Source organism: Cherax quadricarinatus, chromosome 67 (genome assembly GCF_038502225.1).
Source record: "Cherax quadricarinatus isolate ZL_2023a chromosome 67, ASM3850222v1, whole genome shotgun sequence".
Taxonomy (NCBI): Eukaryota; Metazoa; Arthropoda; class Malacostraca; order Decapoda; family Parastacidae; genus Cherax; species Cherax quadricarinatus.
The window spans coordinates 4,810,096-4,830,001 of record NC_091358.1 but is presented as its reverse complement, the minus strand read 5'-3'; the positions used below and the strand labels follow the sequence as shown (position 1 = coordinate 4,830,001).

Here is a 19,906-nt window from a genome sequence, read left to right as displayed (position 1 = left end):
AATAACATATGCTCTGTTCATTAGTCACATCTCTAGGCCCCTCTTATATTATTATTGCTTTCTATTTTGATTTTTTATTCATACAAAAAAATACAAAATTTACTGTTATGCAGACGACTGCATTATTGTAAAAATGGTATAAATAATATCAGTGCACTAGTGAAAGAATATTAGACTCCCCAGTTGACGTGTATTGGACGTGTGGTGTGATTTATGTACTCTTGAACATTGGTAAAAATCGAACATTTCCGCTACTTTGAGCTCAGTTTCAAGGTCGTTTTCATCATAAAAGTAATGAAAATCATCTCTATTTCTGTAATATGTTTTCCATTTTATCACCTAAGACCAAGAAAACGCGAATACAACGATAAATACTATACGAAAATACACCTCAAAGTCGGCGTTTTATTCCAAAAAAACGATCAGTTTTTTTTTTCTCATTACGCAATGTGTGCTGCAGGATTTTTTTTATGTGGTGCACACTGATCACACAGACCCATTCTCTCACATGTGGGCCTACCAGCTTTCTCCCACTTGATTTGAAGCCGCTAGAATTATTGAGTATATATACGTCAGAAACATTGGCTCGTAAGACGTATTTATACGTCGAAAACAGTCAAAGGGTTAAAGTGGTACTGTTTATTATAATAATATAGCAAACATTATAGCCCAAATCTCTTTAATTTTATAAAAGAAAAAAAGTAATTGTGAAGAGCCAAATACAAGGAATTAAAGACGGCAAAATAACTGTAGGGAAAAAATACAAGCTAAAAAAAAATTCCAGTGAAAAATAGCTTTCAAAGAGTGAAGTCTGAACTCAAAAGCAAATTCACAAACAAACAAATGCAAAACAGAGATCTGACTATGTACAGATTAGCTAAATAAAGACAATTTTTAGTTTAGGATAATTTTAATTATAAATTTTCTAAATGCAATAACAATTAGAGTTAACAAGCCAATGTAAAATGAATACATATTTAATTGCAAAAGATTTATGATTATTAAGGATGAAATAACTAGTGAACAAGAAAAGATGATTACATACATCAAACAATTACCAACCATTTTATGTAGAAAAGTGGTGCCATCACTGTTACCCGGAGGATACAGTCTAGCTTCTAGCTTTGTGGCTAAATTACGTGCACCATATAGAGAGTCTGCTGCTGTCCACTGACGGAAAGCCTCCTCTCCATCGAAGAATATAAATTGTAATGTCAGATCAGACTGCTGAAAATTAAGATACATGAGAACACTAGTGAAATTTCAAAACACTATACACACAAAAATGAATACATTACTAAGTATTCTAGTCAAGCAAATTCACAAAATTAACAATACTACTGTAATAAAGTTTATTGCAACAAAGTAACAAAATCTTTGGTACATAAATAATACGTGTACAGTTCCTGACAGAAGAGTAGGAAATTAAGAACAACAGTTTACAACATGCAGCTTGTTGTGCCATCATCGATACACTGGGGAAAGTAAATACATACTGTATCCTTCACTTAGGTGTTATAAGCAGTGCAATATTGGAAGTCACAAATTTTATTTAAGTTTACAAAAATATCTTAATTAAGCATCTAGAAATCCATCAATCTGTCCTCCAAAGAAAGTGATTTTTTAAATGATTGAGACGACCTGTGGAAAGCAACATCAGTGCTATGAAAACAAAGACTATTTTTTCTCTCTGCATTACTGTAGATTAAACTAACAAATTAACTAAGAACATAAATGAACTAGGGAGTATTGTAAGTTATGTACTATATGTAAGAAAGGGCTGATAAACACCCAGAAAACACTATAAATCATTTTGAGAAATGCACATTTTCTTTAATACAGGTGCCCTGAAGTGTCATTCTCCATTTTTCTAACTTCAAATTTTACTTATTTTTATCAGTATCCACCATATATTTAAGCAGATGGGTATAACTAGTGATGTAAGAAATTAAATTCGTAAAGCTGGATAGTGCTCTAATTTGTATTTGCCACAATTATTTAGTTACCTTATCTGGAGTTAATTTCATGTCATAACTTTACACCCTATAAGCCCAAATTACTGTGTTTAAGTCTCTGTTTGGTATGGGTGGTGACATTTATAAACATTATGCTTGATAGCTTTGGTAGGTGGTAGTTGGTAGGTGGATCTATAACTTCCTCACAAATAGAACACAAAGAGTAGTAGTAAACAGAGTCAAGTCTGAGGCGGCTACGGTGAAAAGCTCTGTTCCACAAGGCACTGTACTCGCTCCCATCTTGTTCCTCATCCTCATATCTGACAGACAAGGATGCAAGCCACAGCACCGTGTCTTCCTTTGCAGATGACACCCGAATCTGCATGACAGTGTCTTCCATTGCAGACACTGCAAGGCTCCAGGCGGACATCAACCAAATCTTTCAATGAGCTGCAGAAAACAATATGAAGTTCAACGATGAGAAATTTCAATTACTCCGATATGGTAAACATTGAGGAAATTAAAACTTCAGAGTATAAAACAAATTCCAGCCACATAATAGAGCGAAACACCAACGTCAAAGACCTGGGAGTGATCATGTCGGAGGATCTTGCCTTCAAGGACCATAACACTGTATCAATCGCATCTGCTAGAAAAATGACAGGATGGATAATGAGAACCTTCAAAACTAGGGATGCCAAGCCCATGATGACACTCTTCAGGTCACTTGTTCTATCTAGGCTGGAATATTGCTGCACACTAATGGCACTTTTCAAGGCAGGTGAAATTACTGACCTAGAAAATGTACAGAGAACCTTCACGGCACGCATAACGGAGATAAAACACCTCAATTACTGGGAGCGCTTGAAGTTCCTGAACCTGTACTCCCTGGAACGCAGGCAGGAGAGATACATGATTATATACACCTGGAAAATCCTAGAGGGACTAGTACCAAACTTGCACACGAAAATCACTCTCTCTCCGAAAGCAAAAGACTCGGCAGACGATGCAACATCCCCCCAATGAAAAACAGGGGTGTCACTAGCATGCTAAGAGACAACACAATAAGTGTCAGGGGCCCAAGACTGTTCAACTGCCTTCCAGCATACATAAGGGGGATTACCAATAGACCCCTGGCTGTCTTCAAGCAGGCACTGGACAGGCACATAAAGTCGGTACCTAACCAGCCGGGCTGTGGCTCATACGTTGGATTGCGTGCAGCCAGCAGTAACAGCCTGGTTGATCAGGCCCTGTTCCACCATGAGGCCTGGTCACAGACCGGGCTGCGGGGGCGTTGACCCCCAGAACTCTCCAGATAAACTCCAGGTAACCAATAAAACCATTAACATGAAGGAAGATTGTATTAATGTTGGTAGAATTACTGACAATATGTAAAGTAAAAGGACACAAGTGCAACTAATGTGACATTTTATTGTGGCAATGTTTCACTCTCCAGGAGCTTTATCAAGCCGTTACTTGATAAAGCTAGATAAAGCTCCAGGAGAGCAAAACGTTGCCACAATAAAATGTCACATGAGCTGCACTTGTGTCCTTTTACTTTACATGAAGGAAGAAGTTGCTTACTCTATTAAAAATGCATATTATAGCACCACTTAAGATCTAGGTCATTTACTCACAACACAAAGGTCCTATATGCAATTCCTAGGCACAGTGAAACATATGAGCAAGTTTTTGCAACTCCCTGCCCATGTTCACTGAGTAGTAAATAGGTACAATAAAAAATCAGTTTAAGTCAACCATTTAAGGACTCCACTAGAAAAAAGGAATACAACTTTGCTTTGATGGGTTATCTAAAGTTAATCTTCTGGTGGTATTTGAATGCTCTCTTCAGTCAGATCATCACGTGTAATTTAATTAACAAATACTGTACTTACAATACTCCTGAAGGCTTCATATTTAAAAATACTATAGACAGGGTAAGTGTACATAACTATTTCCTCATTGAAGGAGAGTTTCCAGTGAACAATTTATCAAAGGACATACATTTAAACATTCTTAAAACAAAAAGTTTCAGGCTATGAACAACATCTTACATTTTCTATTTAATAAAACGACATCACTTTGAACCACTATATACAGTATGTTACTTACAGCTTCACGGTTTTTATTAAGGCTGACTTGCATCACTTTAGCAAGGTTCAGCATCATTGCACAAGGAACAGCAGAATCACTGGCACCAATGAAAGTGCCCTCACGGTCAAATTTAGAATCATAGTGGCAAGCCAAGATTAAATGGCGAGGTGCATTTGGGTTTAAAGTAGCTATAACATTTGTGAAAGTTTTTCGACCCAATGGAGTATTATCGTCAAACGGACTTTCTTCAACTGTCCATCCAAGATCACGCATAGTAGTTACAAGATGCTGGAAAGAAAATAATTACATTAAAATAAAATTTATTTAGCACAGTATTAAAATTACAATTAGTATACTGTACTAGCAAAGGTACTGGAAATAACAGCAAAATACCAAAGATACTGGAAAGTAACTTACTCTGTGAAACTACTCTTTCACTGTTGCTCTGGACAAATATTTATAAAATGACAACAAGTATTTAGCACTGTACATTAGCTTAATCTACACTCCTGAACTATCTTGGAATGAGATTCCTTCACTAGGGAAGTACAGTACTGTAATTCATATTATTATTATTATTATAATAAAAAAGAAGCGCTAAGCCACAAGGGCTATGCAGCGCTGCAGGGTAGGGAAGGAAGCGAGGGTATTGGATGGCAGAAGGGAGGAAGGATGATCAGTAGGTTACAGAAAACAGCGGGGCAGGGGATAGTACGGGGGTAGAGGGTAGCAAGAGATTGAAGTAGAAAGGGCTGAAGGTATCAGAATTTGTGAAGTAAGTCAGTTGTTGTCAAAAAGTCAATGAGAGAGTCCGGATGAAAGGTGGGTCCATCAGCGAGAAGGGAAGGTAAAGAGAGAGCAGCGGAGCGAAGACGACGACGGAGGTAAATTCTGCGTGCTTGTTGATAAAGTGGGCAGTCCATCAGAATGTGGCTGACTGATAATGGAGCTTGGCAATTCTCACAGAGAGGAGCAGGGCGCCTCTCCATGAGATATCCATGAGTAAGACGAGTATGGCCAATGCGAAGACGGGAGAGAGTAGTCTCCCAACCTCGACACTGGTGATAAGAAGACGGCCAGTAACCTATACTCGGTTTAATAGATTGAAGTTTGTTGCCGAGCATAGTAGACCAACGTTGTTGCCAACGGGTGTGAAGTTGGGAAGACATTGCAGCAAAATAGTCTGTAAATGGAATACCTCTACATGAAACTGGTAGGTCATGTACTGCTGACCGCGCAGCAGTGTCTGCCTGTTCATTACCCTGTACGTCAACATGTCCAGGGACCCAACAAAAAACAATATCTTTATGCTTGGTAAAGATGCGGCGTAGCCAAAGTTGGATACGGAGGACTAAGGGGTGAGGTGTATCAAATTTCTGTATAGCCTGTAAAGCACTTAGGGAGTCTGAGACAACCACAAATGATGACACAGGCATAGATGCAATACGGATAAGTACTGCAAGGATGGCATACAATTCAGCAGTAAAAATACTAGCCGAAGATAGTAAATGCCCTCGTATGACGCTGTCCGGAAACAATGCTGCGAATCCTACGCCGTCAGAAGACTTAGAGCCATCTGTGTACACAGCAATGGCATGAGAATGAGAGTGGAAGTGGTCAAGAAAAAGAGAGCGGGAAGCGACCGTAGACAGTTGGGCTTTCAAGCAAGGGAGAGAGAAAGAACAGACTCGAACAGCTGGTACTTCCCAGGGGGGTAGGGAAAAGTGAGATGCTACATGAACATAGAAAGGTGGTAATTGAAGAAAAGACAAGAGCGAATGAAGGCGAAGAGAGAAGGGACGGAGTAAACAGGGGCGGCGAACAAATAAAGAATGTCTACTAATATCAGTGACCATTCTATAAATGGAAGGATTGCGGAGATCATGAGAGCATACATAGTAGCGAAGGCAATAGGCATCACGGCGATTGGATAAGGATGGAACGTTCGCTTCTGCATAGAGGCTCTCGACAGGGGAAGAGCGAAAAGCCCAAGGCATAAACGTAATCCTTGGTGATGAATGGGGTTAAGGCTAGAGAGAGTAGCAGGAGATGCCGCTGAATAGATCTGGTCACCATAATCAAGTTTCAATAAAATGAGGGTGGAATGTAGGCGAAGGAGGGTTCGACGATCAGCTCCCCATGAAAGATGAGCAAGGGTTTTAAGAAGGTTCAGCCGGCTGTGACAAGTTGCCTTCAGAGAGGTAATGTGAGGTTTCCAGGATAACCTACGGTCAAAGAGGAGGCCCAGAAACTTGACTATCATGTTCAGGGATACGGGAGCCATAGAGGTACAAAGGATGATCGGAGATGACAGACCGTCTAGTGAAAGTAATTTGGTGGGTTTTAGTGCTGGAAAATTTAAACCCATGTGTGGTGGCTCAATTGGAAACACGGTCGACTGCATGCTGGAGAGAAACTGTAATGAGGTGACAGTCAGCGCCTGCACAGGCAATAGCGAAGTCATCAACATAGAGTGATGACCAAATATTTGATGGAAGACTAGAGGCCAAATCATTAATAGCAAGGAGAAAAAGTGTTGTGCTCAGAACACATCCCTAGGGGACACCTTCAGCTTGGGTAAAGTCCGGGGAGAGCACATTATTAACTCGAACACGGAAATGCCTGTCAGTTAAAAAGTTCTTAAGGAAGGATGGTAGATTGCCTCGAAGACCTAAGGAGTGGGCTTGGGCTAAAATATTATACCTCCAAGTTGTGTCATATGCCTTCTCAAGGTCAAAAAATATGGCAATAACTGAGTGGTTATTCGCAAAGGCATTACGAACATACGTATCCAAGCGTAGTAAGGGGTCTATGGTAGAACGTCCCTTACGAAAGCCATATTGACGAGTGGAGAGACTGTTGTGTATCTCTAAATACCACACTAAACGTCTATTTACTAGGCGTTCCATCACTGCAAACTGCACTGGTAAGAGCAATGGGATGATAGTAGGAGGCTTCATGTCCCGTAGTGCCTGGTTTGCAGAAAGGGAGAACAATGGCGAATTTCCACAGCTGTTTAAGAACTCCTTGTGACCAAATAAGATTGTAAAGGCGTAATAGGACTGCAAGGGCTGACTGATGTAAATGTTGTAGCATATGAATATGAATGTCGTCGGACCCAGCTGCCGATGATCGGCAAGCTGAGAGTGTTTCCTCCAGTTCTTGAAGTGTAAAAGGCACATTATACTGTTCTTCTCTGAGAGAAGAAAAGTCCAAGGGTGCTAACTCTCTGGCAGACTTTGAGGAAAGAAATGAGGGGCATAGATGGAGCCCCTGAGAAATACGGACCAGATGATTGTCAATTTCATTGGCAACATCTAGTGGGTTGGCTATATCAACACCGGCAACCCGCAGAAAAGGAGCCGGGTCAGGAGAATATTTACCACTCAGTTTTCATACTTTTTTCCAGACTGCACTCATAGAGGAAGCAGAGGTGATGGTGGAGACATAATCTCGCCAGCAAGTGCATTTAGCATCACGGATGACACGGCGAGCGATCGCACGCTTCTGCTTAAAATCAAGAAGTCTCTCTGTGGTTCTATTGTACCGGTACCTGCCCCATGCAGCACGTTTCAAACGTACTGCACGAGCACAAGCAGGAGACCACCAAGGCACGCATTTCTGAGAATGCCTGCCCGAAGTTTGGGGTATATAATTAGAAGCTGCGGTTAAAACGGAGGACGAGAAGAAGTGTAAAAGCTCATCGATGGAGGACGAAGAAGGAACCTCTCTAAAAACAGTTAGGTGTGAGTAAAGGTTCCAATTTGCTTGATCAAATTGCCAGCGTGGGATGCGAAGAGGTGGTGATTATGAAGGGGAAGTAAGAATGATTGGGAAATGATCGCTGTCATGTAAGTCCGGAAGAACAGACCAAGTGAAGTCTAATGCGGCGGAGGAAGAGCAGACTGAGAGATCGATGCAAGAGAATGTGAGTCCGAGGATCAAAATGGGTGCGAGTACCTGTATTTAAAACATGGAGGGGGTGGGTGGCAAGAAAAGCCTCTAACTGAATGCCACGGGAATCACAGTGAGAACCCCCCCGGAGAAAATGGTGGGAATTAAAATCGCCAAGTAACAGAATTGGTGGCGGTAATGACGAAACAAGAAAGGCAATATCCGGAATAGATAATGCCCGAGAAGGAGAGAGATATAAAGAACAGAGCGTATACCACCTATGCAAGTGGATACGGGCTGCTGTGTAATGCAGCGAAGTACGAACAAATAGCTGATGGTACGGAATATCTGCGTAGAAGAAGGGCACTTTCATTAAAGGTCCCATCAGGAAAAGGATCTGAAGAATACAATAAATTATAGCCTGAGATGGGAGAGATAACAGCAGAGTGTAATTTTGGTTCCTGTAAGCAAACACCAACAGGGGAAAACTGGGAGAGTAACATCTGAAGCTCACCCCGATTACCCCTGAGGCCGCGTATATTCCACTGTAAATAGGCCATGATTGGCAATGATAAAGATACCTGAAATCCGCAGGTAAGGGTTCCTACGGACTAGAGGGGTTAGAAAAGTCCACATGCGGAGGCAGTGGAAAACGTTCAAGCAGCGAAGGAATGGTGCGCTGTGAATCAAGGAGTTGCGCAGATGGAGCAGAGGAGAGAGAAGGAACGGAGGGTGGATCAGTGTCCATTGATGGTTTGGTCTCTGCAATATATTCAGAGATTGCTTCAAGTGTTCTGGAATTCAGAGACATCGTATGGGAGACAATATTGGAAATGTTAGGGGGAGGATGAGTAAAGATTAGAACTGTAATGGACTGTACCAAGGTAGGGAGGGGGCCAAAGGGTGGAGGGAACTGGAGAAGCGTGGAAGGGGACAGAAGAATCAGAAACCTGGGAGGTGGCAGAAGGGGAAGAAACTTGGGAGGGAACAGGGGAAGAAGGTATAGTACGAGGAGGAGGGTGAACCTCTACACTTGTAACAGAGCCAGTGAGAGGGGAAGAACCAGGTACAGAGACAGGGAAGGTAAAATGAGGAGGTGGAAGATGGGTAGGAGGTGTTAACGGACCTTTTTTTGACTTCTAAGAAGTAGAGGGACGATTAGGAGGAGGTGTCATACGAGATCTCGTCGCTACTGAGGCTTGTGAGGGAGAACACGAAGAAGCGAGATCAGACTGAGGCGTTGAAGTAGGGATGTCTGAGCCTAGGACAGCAAAAGAATTAGATACAGGAGTGACTATGGGAGAGGTAACCACAGAGGTGGGTACAGAAGATGGGATCCCAGAAGTGGGGGGACGTTTTGAAACATGGGAATAAGAAACACGAGGTAGTCTTCCTTGGAGGCAGAGATGAGAAACTGCCATGGCATAAAGGAGACCTTCTGCCTCTTTGAGGTAACGGATTTCGCGCTCGTTTAAGTAGACTTGACAACGGCGAGAGTACAAAGGGTGAACCTCATGACAATTAAGGCAAGAGGGAGGTCGATTGCAAGACATATTAGAATGGTCATCGGCACCACAGACCAGGCATTCGGCGATAGATCTGCAATATTTCGCTGGATGGCCAAATCGGCAGCAATTTCTACACTGTTGTGGTGTAGGGATCACCTTTCGAACTTGTAACCAATGTCCTGCTACATAAACTGAGGATGGGAGTTCACAGCTGTCAAAAGTTAAACGAGCCACATTGCTAGGGTATCGTCTCCGCCTGCGGGCAGGAAGAACATAAGTGTCTACCTTGAGGATTGGGAGATCTTGGAGTTCCAGCTGTTCAAGAATGTCAGTGTCAAATGTCTGGAAATTTTGTTGAACTATGGTATGGGGCAGAATGACGGTACCACTACAAGAATTGAGGGAATGATGTTTTTCAATAGTGACAGGAACAGTATCGATATGGGAAAGACGAGAAAGCTCACGAGCCTGGGTAGCATTCTGTATGGTGATGATGCGCGTACCGCTCTTAAGAACATGAAAAGAAATATCTTTACCAACATGGCGTAGGAGTGCCTTGCCAATACTGTGGTCAGAAAGATAGGCAGTAGAGGAAGTCGGTCATAAAGTGAAGAATTTAGGTAGTGAAGGACGTTTCGATCTTTTCTGAGAAGAACAAGAAGGTGGAGAAGTATCATCAGCAGGTAATTGTCGTTGGCGTTTAGGCATGGGACCAGAGTTGGTCCGACGTGGAACGGGCCGGCGATTCAAAAATTGCCACACCGTAGAGGGAGAGGCCGGAAGCATAGTCAGAGGAGAGCGAAGGCCAGATAAATCGAAGGAGTCAGTCGAGGCCTCAGTACCTGAAGCGGGTGAGGAAACAGCACCGGCAAGAGGTACAGAGGCATGAGGAGTGTCCGAAGAGTGGTCCAAAGACGAGGCGGGGTCAGAACGGGGTGCGGTATCAAGAAGGGGCCCGGGGGTAGCAGGTTCATGGACTAGGGCTGCCATGGTTAGGTTACTTCTTTCTTTTTATTTTTAAGAAAAAAAAAAGAAAGAAAATAAAAATAAAAAAAAAGAAAAAAAGGGGGGACCAGGGAGGGATAGTTCCTAGGAGGAATGAAAGGGTCAGAAATCTCCCTCCGCGCCCAAGAGGACTTCAGCACCGCAAGTAGCGCAGATGCAGCATGGAACCCGTGCTATACCCTACCCATCATGCCAGTAAACCGGCAATCCGGGATAGCAACCTCACATCTGCCGAGCTACCTCGGTGGACAAGAGAGAGGGCGGCCGGAAATCTGCCACAAAGCATACCTCCTTCGGCCACCACCCCCGGAATCCGAAAGGTGGCTTCCAGAGATACACCCGTCGCCCGAGAGACACCCAAAGCCACCCTCCGGGATACCGGAGAGGGATCGGGACATCCCCAGGCAATCCAGATTCCACGGCAAACTACGCCACCGCCAAGAACCTCAACGGAATGGGATGGACCCCGGTACCCTTTCCCCTACCTAGGAACTAGCGTGCCTGTGGGGGGGGGAATCCCAAAGGCCAAAAAGGAAGGACAAAAGGGAGGGGTGGGGAGGAGGAGGAGGAAAGGAAAAAGGGGAGGATGGGATAGGGAACGGGGCATTGGGGGGTAATTAGGTTCAGTCTGAGGAAGGAGACCAACAGGTGTAATTCCTCAGACCAAGAGCCTCTTCACCACGCCAAGGAGCCCCCCTTGAAGAGGCTGTAATTTATAAGGGTATCTATTCTGTTTAATATGATACTTTCTCTAATTTCAGTGATGCATCTACTGTTCTTTAAAACTAATAAAAATAAAAATGTCACCCACTTCTAAACCATTACATTTTCAGAGAAAAGTAACAAAATGTCAGTCGTTAAAACATTTTTAACACGCTGGCCATCTCCCATCAAGGAGAGGCGACCTGAAAAAAACACTTTCACCATTATTTACACTATTATTTATTTTTATTAACACACTGGCCGATTCCCACCAAGGCAGGGTGGCCCAAAAAAGAAAAACTTTCACCATCATTCACTCCATCACTGTCTTGCCAGAAGGGTGCTTTACACTACAGTTTTTAAACTGCAACATTAACACCCCTCCTTCAGAGTGCAGGCACTGTACTTCCCATCTCCAGGACTCAAGTCCGGCCTGCCGGTTTCCCCGAATCCCTTCATAAATGTTACTTTGCTCACACTCCAACAGCACGTCAAGTATTAAAAACCATTTGCCTCCATTCACTCCTATCAAACACGCTCACGCATGCCTGCTGGAAGTCCAAGCCCCTCTCAATATTAATACATATAATTAATATTAACCGGAGGTAGGTGTCATTGGTTCAAAGGTATACAGTAACAGAGTGACAAAACAGTCATTTCTCCATATTTACATTAATCAATAATAAACACTCAGCCTCAAGGAGAATATTCAAGACAAAGTCCTTTTGTTCTTTCCTGTGTCTGAGTCCCTGGTTACCACAAGAGGTAGAATTCCTTAGCATACAAAAATTGCAGTTGCTGAAGTGAAAGGGACAACAATTCTTAATACAATTCTGTATTAAATTTAACTAGAAAAATTATTATTGGTTACTCAAAACTAATTAAAAACCAATAATCTTTCTTAATAAGTGCATGCATACTAAAAACTGTTAGAAACCGAATATGAACAAAGAAATTTATTTAGCAATACAGTAAAAAAAAGTTAAATAACTTACTTTTCTAACATTTGCATGATTTTCTGATCCCACAACACGAGGCACGAGAATGGGCTTGAGGAGACTTTTGAAGTGCTTCATATCACTCAGTCTGGAGATAGCTTCCAGTTCTGAATCACTCAGACCAATACCTTCGTGATGCTCCTGAAAAATAGCCAAATGCTTATAAACATCCCTTTGACTCATCTGGGTCTTCAACTTCCAATTGTGACCCCTTGTTTCTGTGTCTCCTCTCTGGAATATCCTGTCTGTCCACCTTGTCTATTCCATACAGTATTTTGTATGTCGTTATCATGTCTCCCCTAACCCTCCTGTCCTCCAGTGTCATCATAGGACATTCTCTTTAGCTCTGGAACTAACCTTGTCGCTAACATTTGCATTTTCTCTAATTTCTTGACGTGCTTGATCAAGAGTGGGTTCCAAACTGGTGCTGCATACTCCAGTATGGGCCTGACGTACACGGTGTACAGTGTCTTGAACGATTCCTTACTAAGGTATCGGAATGCTGTTCTCAGGTTTGCCAGGCACCCGTGTGCTACAGCAGTTATCTGGTTGATGCGTGCTTCCGGAGACATGCTCGGCGTTATACTCACCCCAAGATCTTTCTCCTTGAGCGAGGTTTGCAGTCTTTAGCCACCTAGCCTATACTCTGTCTGCGGTCTTCTTTGCCCTTCCCCAATCTTCATGACTTTGCATTTGGCGGGGTTAAATTCGAGAAGCCAGTTATTGGACCAGATGTCCATCCTGTCCAAGTCTCTTTGAAGTCCTGCCTGGTCCTCATCTGATTTAATTCTCCTCATTAACTTCACATCATCTGCGAACAGGGACACTTCTGAGTCTAACCCTTCCATCAGGTTATTCACATATACCAGAAATAGCACTGGTCCTAGGACCGACCCATATGGGACCCCGCTCGTCACAGGTGTGTGTGGGGGGGGGGTGCATGCTCACCTATTTGTGGCTGCAGGGGTCGAGTCATAGCTCCTGGCCCTGCCTCTTCACTTGTTGCTATTAGATTCACTCTCTCCCTTCTCCATGAGCTTTATCGAACCTTTTCTTAAAGCTTTGTATGGATCCTGCCCCACTATATCACTCTCCAGATTGTTCCACTTCCTCAACTCTATAACTGAAGAAATACTTCCTAACATCTCTGACTCATCTGAGTTTTCAGCTTCCAGCTGTGACCCCTTGTGTCACATCTGAAACATTCTGCCCCTATCCACTTTGTCAATGCCTCTCAGTATTTTATATGTCGTTATCCTGTCATCCAGCATCGTCAGTTTGACTTCCTTTAACCTCTCCTCGAGGACTAGTGTTACTGCAAACCTTTGCACTCTCTCTAATTTCTTGATGTGTTTGACCCCGTGTGGGTTTCATACTGGTGCTGTATACTCCGATAAGGGCTTGACGTACACGGTGTATAATGTCATGAATGACTCCTTACTTAGATGTCGAAACGCTATTCTTAGGTTTGCCAGGCGTCCATATGTGTTAGTAATTTGGTTGATGTGCGCCTATACTTTTCCTTGAGTGAATTTTCCAGCCTTTGATCCCCTAGGTTGTACTCCGTCTTTGGTCCTCTTTGTCCTTCCCCAAACTCCATGACTTTGCACTTGCTGCGTATGGTGTGGGAGGGGGGGAGGTGTACATAAGCTACAAAAAAAAAAAAAATGCCCAAGGTATCAGGTTCTGTGAAACAATAAAGTCGGAAATCTGCATCATTTTGCGTTTTGTAACTAGCTTCTGGCACCGTACATAACGAGCGTTAGGTTCTCGACAAATTATGTCACAAGGGAATATCTTGGGGGTTAACCCCTGCCGCTGTTACTCTCCCTGTTTATACATTTATATTATTGGTGATTAAATATACAAAATTATCCTAATCTAAACAAACTTTCAGTTTAACTAGTTATTATTATATCAGTAAGATGTTGGTTATAACTATGACCATAATTTTTAAAGGGGTGGACCGGTAAGCCAGCGGAAGGCCTCAGTCAGATGACCAAAAGCCCCAACGGCGGGTCAGCATCTAAGACCAGCGTCAGGAAACACTTGTCCTGTTTCCTGACGAACCTTACCTAGCCTAATCTCATTATCATGGGGAGCGCTAAACCCATAGGAATTATACAGCGCCTGTGGGGTATGGAAGGTATTCAGGCTTAATTCAGGGAACAGGAGCACAGATCAAATTCCCTGGATCAAGAGCCCCTCACCAACATCAATGAACCTCCCTTGAGGTTCACAAGTTTAGTGATTTGGCTGATATAAGAAGCACATCAATGTGTAGGATATTTTTTAAGGAAGAACCCAACTATCTGAATGCATTAAATTACAAGTGGTAAAAAATTAAAAAATATGTTTGATAGGTACGATGTACAGAAGACCCGGTAGCGACATCTTTTAGCCATCCTGAGTATTTATTAAATAGTGAAAATGTAAAATGGTACATAACGGGAGACTTGAACGTTGACTTGGCTGAGGGTTGACGAGGGACAGTGAGCATTATGTCAAGTCATTCCCCTGGAGAGCTCGTTGTCTAATGCTGCAGCTACTCTAGTTACTTAATAAACTAGTTGACCATGATCTCATTCATCAGTTGGCGAACTTAGCATTACCAATAATACTCTAAAATAATACATAAAACTACCCGTTTGCGTATGTTAGTATTTTATCTTGAGAATTTCTTGCTGCTGCAATAAATAAATAAAAATAAATAAATAAATGAAAATAAATAAAAATAAATAAATAAAAATAAATAAATAATTTATATATATATATATATATATATATATATATATATATTATATATATATATATATATTATATATATATATATATATATATATATATATATATATATAATGGAGTGAATGATTGTGAAAGTTTTTCTTTTTCGGGCCACCCTGCCTTGGTGGGAATCGGCCAGTGTGATAATAATAATAATATAATATATATATATATATATATATATATATATATATATATATATATAATATATATATATATATATATATATATATATATATATATATATATATATATATATATAATATATATATGTCGTGCCAAATAGGCAAAACTTCCGTTCTTGGCTTAAATAGCAACGCTCATCTTGCCATATAGGACAAGTGAAAATTTGTGTATGCAATAATTTCGCCAAAATCATTCTGAACCTAACGAAAAAAATATATTTGATTGTGTTTGTTGAGTACTAAATTACTGTAAACGTATTTAAAATATATTTAGTTGGGTTAGGCTAAAATAAATTGCTCTTGTTATAATAAGGTTAGGTAAGTTTTCTAAGATTCTTTTGGTGAAAAATAAAAAAATTTTACATTAACGTTAATGAAAAAAATATATCTTTAAACGTATAAGAGAAAATTTCAGAAAGGACTTAATTTTAAATGAGTTCTTGGTAATTGACCAGTTTTACATATTCGGCACGACATATATATATATATATATATATATATATATATATATATATATATATATATATAAGTATATATGTCGTGCCGAATAGATAAAAAACTTGCGAATTTGGCTTAATAGCAACGTTCTTGCCGAATAAAGCAAGCGAAAATTTGTGTATGCAATAATTTCCCAAAAATATTCTGAACGTAACAAAAAAAATATACTTCACTGTGTTTATTATTAAATTATTGTAAATTTCTCTAAAATATATTTAGTTGGATTAAGCTAAAGTAAATTGCGCTTGTTATAATAAGGTTAGGTAAGCTTTCTAAGGTTCTTTTGGTACAAAATTATTTTTTACATTGATATAAATGAAAATAGAAAATTTTAGAAAGGACTTAATTTTGAATGAGTTCTTGCTAATTGATCAGTTTAACCTATTCGGCACGACATATATATCCCCTCGTATCTTCGAAATGGATAAATCCATATGTACTGCCGACAGCAGTGAAGGCACGTTGCACAGATGTAGAAGCATTTATTGCAACAGTTTCTATAAAACGAGACGGTGCAGTGAACAAGCTTTTACTGGGACAATTTCTATAAAATGAACCGTCATCCGAACAGTGCATCAACGCAGCCCTTCTGCCCTTGACACCCAGGAAGTCTGTGACTTTTAATAATGTCCTCGCTGTTCTATTTAGCTTAAGTAGGTCTTTAAGTTGTACTTAATGTTCAGCAATGTTCTTGTTTCAATAGCTTCATCTGGTAAACTACTGGCACAGGGGTATTGCTTTCGGAAGTACTTCTTCCTCTTCCTGTGTGCTTGATGATTTAGCATATTAAATGTGAGGGGTAAATCTAGCATTGTTCTTACTTAACCTTCAAGCTAAGTTTGCTTTAGTCTTATTTACCTACATACTATAGTCCCTTTTTGCAAAGTGATTGATCAATGGTTAATTTCCCTTTTATCAGTGTCTAGTCTTCGATGTTCGAAATGTAACTCAAATTTAACAAATCCCAATGGAAATAAGTCACTGTCTAACTTTTTGGGTTACCCTAGGACTAGGTAATTTACACATATGCTGCTATGTATGATAATCTATGTAACTGTATTTGTGTATACCTGAATAAGCTTACTTAATAATGGCTAACATCGCACGGCATATACAACCAAGGTGTATATATCTCGATATATACCTTTAGTTTAATCTATTTTAGTGGTCAAAATATTTTTGGTGTTAGTATACAGGTGAACTGCAACCACTTGAAAAGTCTACAGACTTCAAGTGGTGAGTATTGAGAACCCGTTTGACTCATCACAGTTTCACTTTCACTTTCCCAGTGGGCGCTGTTTCATCAGACAAAATGTACTCACTTCTCTATCCAAAGTTATCTACATCGTTCTGTGTTTCCTGCCCGTCAACAGTACGGACTATCGTAATCTATATTTAGTAGTTGCTAATTCCTAGCATAATTTGGCGTCCTCACCGTCTCCTCAAGTTATGCAACTTTCTCTAGGCTCCGTGTAAAAAAAATTATTTACCTAAGTAGCAGTGCCATATGTATGTACATATATTTAAGAATATGTGCATTGTATTATATGGGGGCCATAGTGCTGCATTCCACTAAGTTATAAGGTTATATATATACAGAGTAAACATCGCTTACCATAAAATATCTTAGTGAGTGGTGAATATATTTATTGTATGAAGTCTGAATATATGAAGAATAGGTATAATTGAAAACTGCTGCATTAGCGAAACGCTGTAAAGCGGGGCCCTCCTGGTATGTTGTTTCTTGCAAATAAATTTGCATTGCCTTCTATCTGAACTGCACTGATAAAATTTTGAAGGCTTAGCAGATTTAAGCATGTGCGACGGTGGTTTTTACAACGCTCAGTTTTTCCAATAAATACATCGTATTTCCCAGATATTTATATAGTTATCAAATTCATATTAACTCAAACTTGAAGTACATTGTTTCAAAATGTGATACAACCAGTTACGGTAATGTGGAATATGACATATATTTAACCATGATAAAATGTTTATACAGATGTGAATGCAGAAATCCCCATAATATACAGAGCATTTCGGGCAAACTTAAGACTATCTTTAAGATTAATAAGCCAATGACTAAGTGATTATATATAGTCTTTGGTGCTTGTAAAAATAAAATTAGGAGTTATAGTGTCTTTCCACATCTTGTCGGTAACACTACCATTTTACAGTGAAGTGTTGCATGGGTTAAACTCACGGTGAAGTGTTGCAATGGCTTAAATTCACGGTGAAGTGTTGCATGGGGTTAAACTCACAGTGAAGTGTTGCAAGGGTTAAACTCACGGTGAAGTGTTGCAAGGGTTAAACTCACGGTGAAGTGTTGCATGGGTTTACTCACGGTGAAGTGTTGTAAGGGTTAAACTCACGGTGAAGTGTTGCAAGGGCTTAAATTCACGGTGAAGTGTTGCATGGGGTTAAACTCAAGGTGAAGTGTTGCATGGGTTAAACACGTTGAAGTGTTGCAAGGGTTAAACTCACGGTGAAGTGTTGCATGGGGTTAAACTCACGGTGAAGTGTTGCAAGGGTTAAACTCACTGTGAAGTGTTGCAAGGGTTGTACTCACAGTGAAGTGTTGCAAGGGTTAAACTCACAGTGAAGTGTTGCAAGGGTTAAACTCACAGTGAAGTGTTGCAAGGGTTAAACTCACAGTGAAGTGTTGCAAGAGTTAAACTCAGTGAAGTGTTGCAAGGGTTAAACTCACAGTGGTGTTGCAAGAGTTAAACTCACAGTGAAGTGTTGCAAGAGTTAAACTCACAGTGAAGTGTTGCAAGGGTTAAACTCACAGTGAAGTGTTGCAAGGGTTAAACTCAGTGAAGTGTTGCAAAGGTTAAACTCACAGTGAAGTGTTGCAAAGGTTAAACTCACAGTGAAGTGTTGCAAGGGTTAAACTCACAGTGAAGTGTTGCAAGAGTTAAACTCACAGTGAAGTGTTGCAAGAGTTAAACTCACAGTGAAGTGTTGCAAGAGTTAAACTCACAGTAAAGTGTTGCAAGGGTTAAACTCACAGTAAAGTGTTGCAAGGGTTAAACTCACAGTAAAGTGTTGCAAGGGTTAAACTCACAGTGAAGTGTTGCAACGGTTAAACTCAGTGAAGTGTTGCAAGGGTTAAACTCACAGTGAAGTGTTGCAAGAGTTAAACTCACAGTGAAGTGTTGCAAGAGTTAAACTCACAGTGAAGTGTTGCAAGAGTTAAACTCACAGTGAAGTGTTGCAAGGGTTAAACTCACATTGATGTGTTGCAAGGGTTAAACTCACAGTGAAGTGTTGCAAGGGTTAAACTCACAGTGAAGTGTTGCAAGGGTTAAACTCACAGTGAAGTGTTGCAAGGGTTAAACTCACAGTGAAGTGTTGCAAGAGTTAAACTCACAGTGAAGTGTTGCAAGAGTTAAACTCACAGTGAAGTGTTGCAAGAGTTAAACTCACAGTGAAGTGTTGCAAGGGTTAAACTCACAGTGAAGTGTTGCAAGGGTTAAACTCACAGTGAAGTGTTGCAAGGGTTAAACTCACTGAAGTGTTGCAAGGGTTAAACTCACAGTGAAGTGTTGCAAGGGTTAAACTCACAGTGAAGTGTTGCAAGGGTTAAACTCACAGTGAAGTGTTGCAAGAGAAACTCACAGTGAAGTGTTGCAAGAGTTAAATTCACAGTGAAGTGTTGCAAGGGTTAAACTCACAGTGAAGTGTTGCAAGGGTTAAACTCAGTGAAGTGTTGCAAGGGTTAAACTCACAGTGAAGTGTTGCAAGGGTTAAACTCACAGTGAAGTGTTGCAAGAGTTAAACTCACAGTGAAGTGATGCAATGGTTGAACTCAGTGAAGTGTTGCAAGGGTTAAACTCACAGTGAAGTGTTGCAAGAGTTAAACTCACAGTGAAGTGTTGCAAGGGTTAAACTCACAGTGAAGTGTTGCAAGGGTTAAACTCACAGTGAAGTGTTGCAAGGGTTAAACTCACAGTGAAGTGTTGCAAGAGTTAAACTCACAGTGAAGTGTTGCAAGGGTTAAACTCAGTGAAGTGTTGCAAGGGTTAAACTCACAGTGAAGTGTTGCAAGGGTTAAACTCACTGTGAAGTGTTGCAAGGGTTAAACTCACAGTGAAGTGTTGCAAGAGTTAAACTCACAGTGAAGTGTTGCAAGGGTTAAACTCACAGTGAAGTGTTGCAAGGGTTAAACTCACAGTGAAGTGTTGCAAGGGTTAAACTCACAGTGAAGTGTTGCGAGGGTTAAACTCACAGTGAAGTGTTGCAAGGGTTAAACTCACAGTGAAGTGTTGCAAGAGTTAAAC

General features: G+C 40.7%; 1 protein-coding gene across 3 annotated transcripts in view; it reads right to left on the bottom strand.

Annotated features, from left to right (window-relative positions):
- LOC128699615 (glutaminyl-peptide cyclotransferase) overlaps positions 1-19,906 on the bottom strand; it is a 41,967-nt gene that overhangs the window by 2,333 nt on the left and 19,728 nt on the right. The window contains exons 2-4 of one of the 3 annotated variants that reach the window (XM_053792339.2): positions 12,154-12,297; positions 4,068-4,337; positions 1,063-1,227 (exon numbers count right to left, since the gene is read on the bottom strand). In XM_053792339.2, coding sequence (XP_053648314.2) covers positions 1,063-1,227; positions 4,068-4,337; positions 12,154-12,297 — 579 coding nt within the window. The remainder of the gene's footprint in view (positions 1-1,062; positions 1,228-4,067; positions 4,338-12,153; positions 12,298-19,906) is intronic. The other 2 variants (XM_053792340.2, XM_070099342.1) reach the window with 2 other exon arrangements.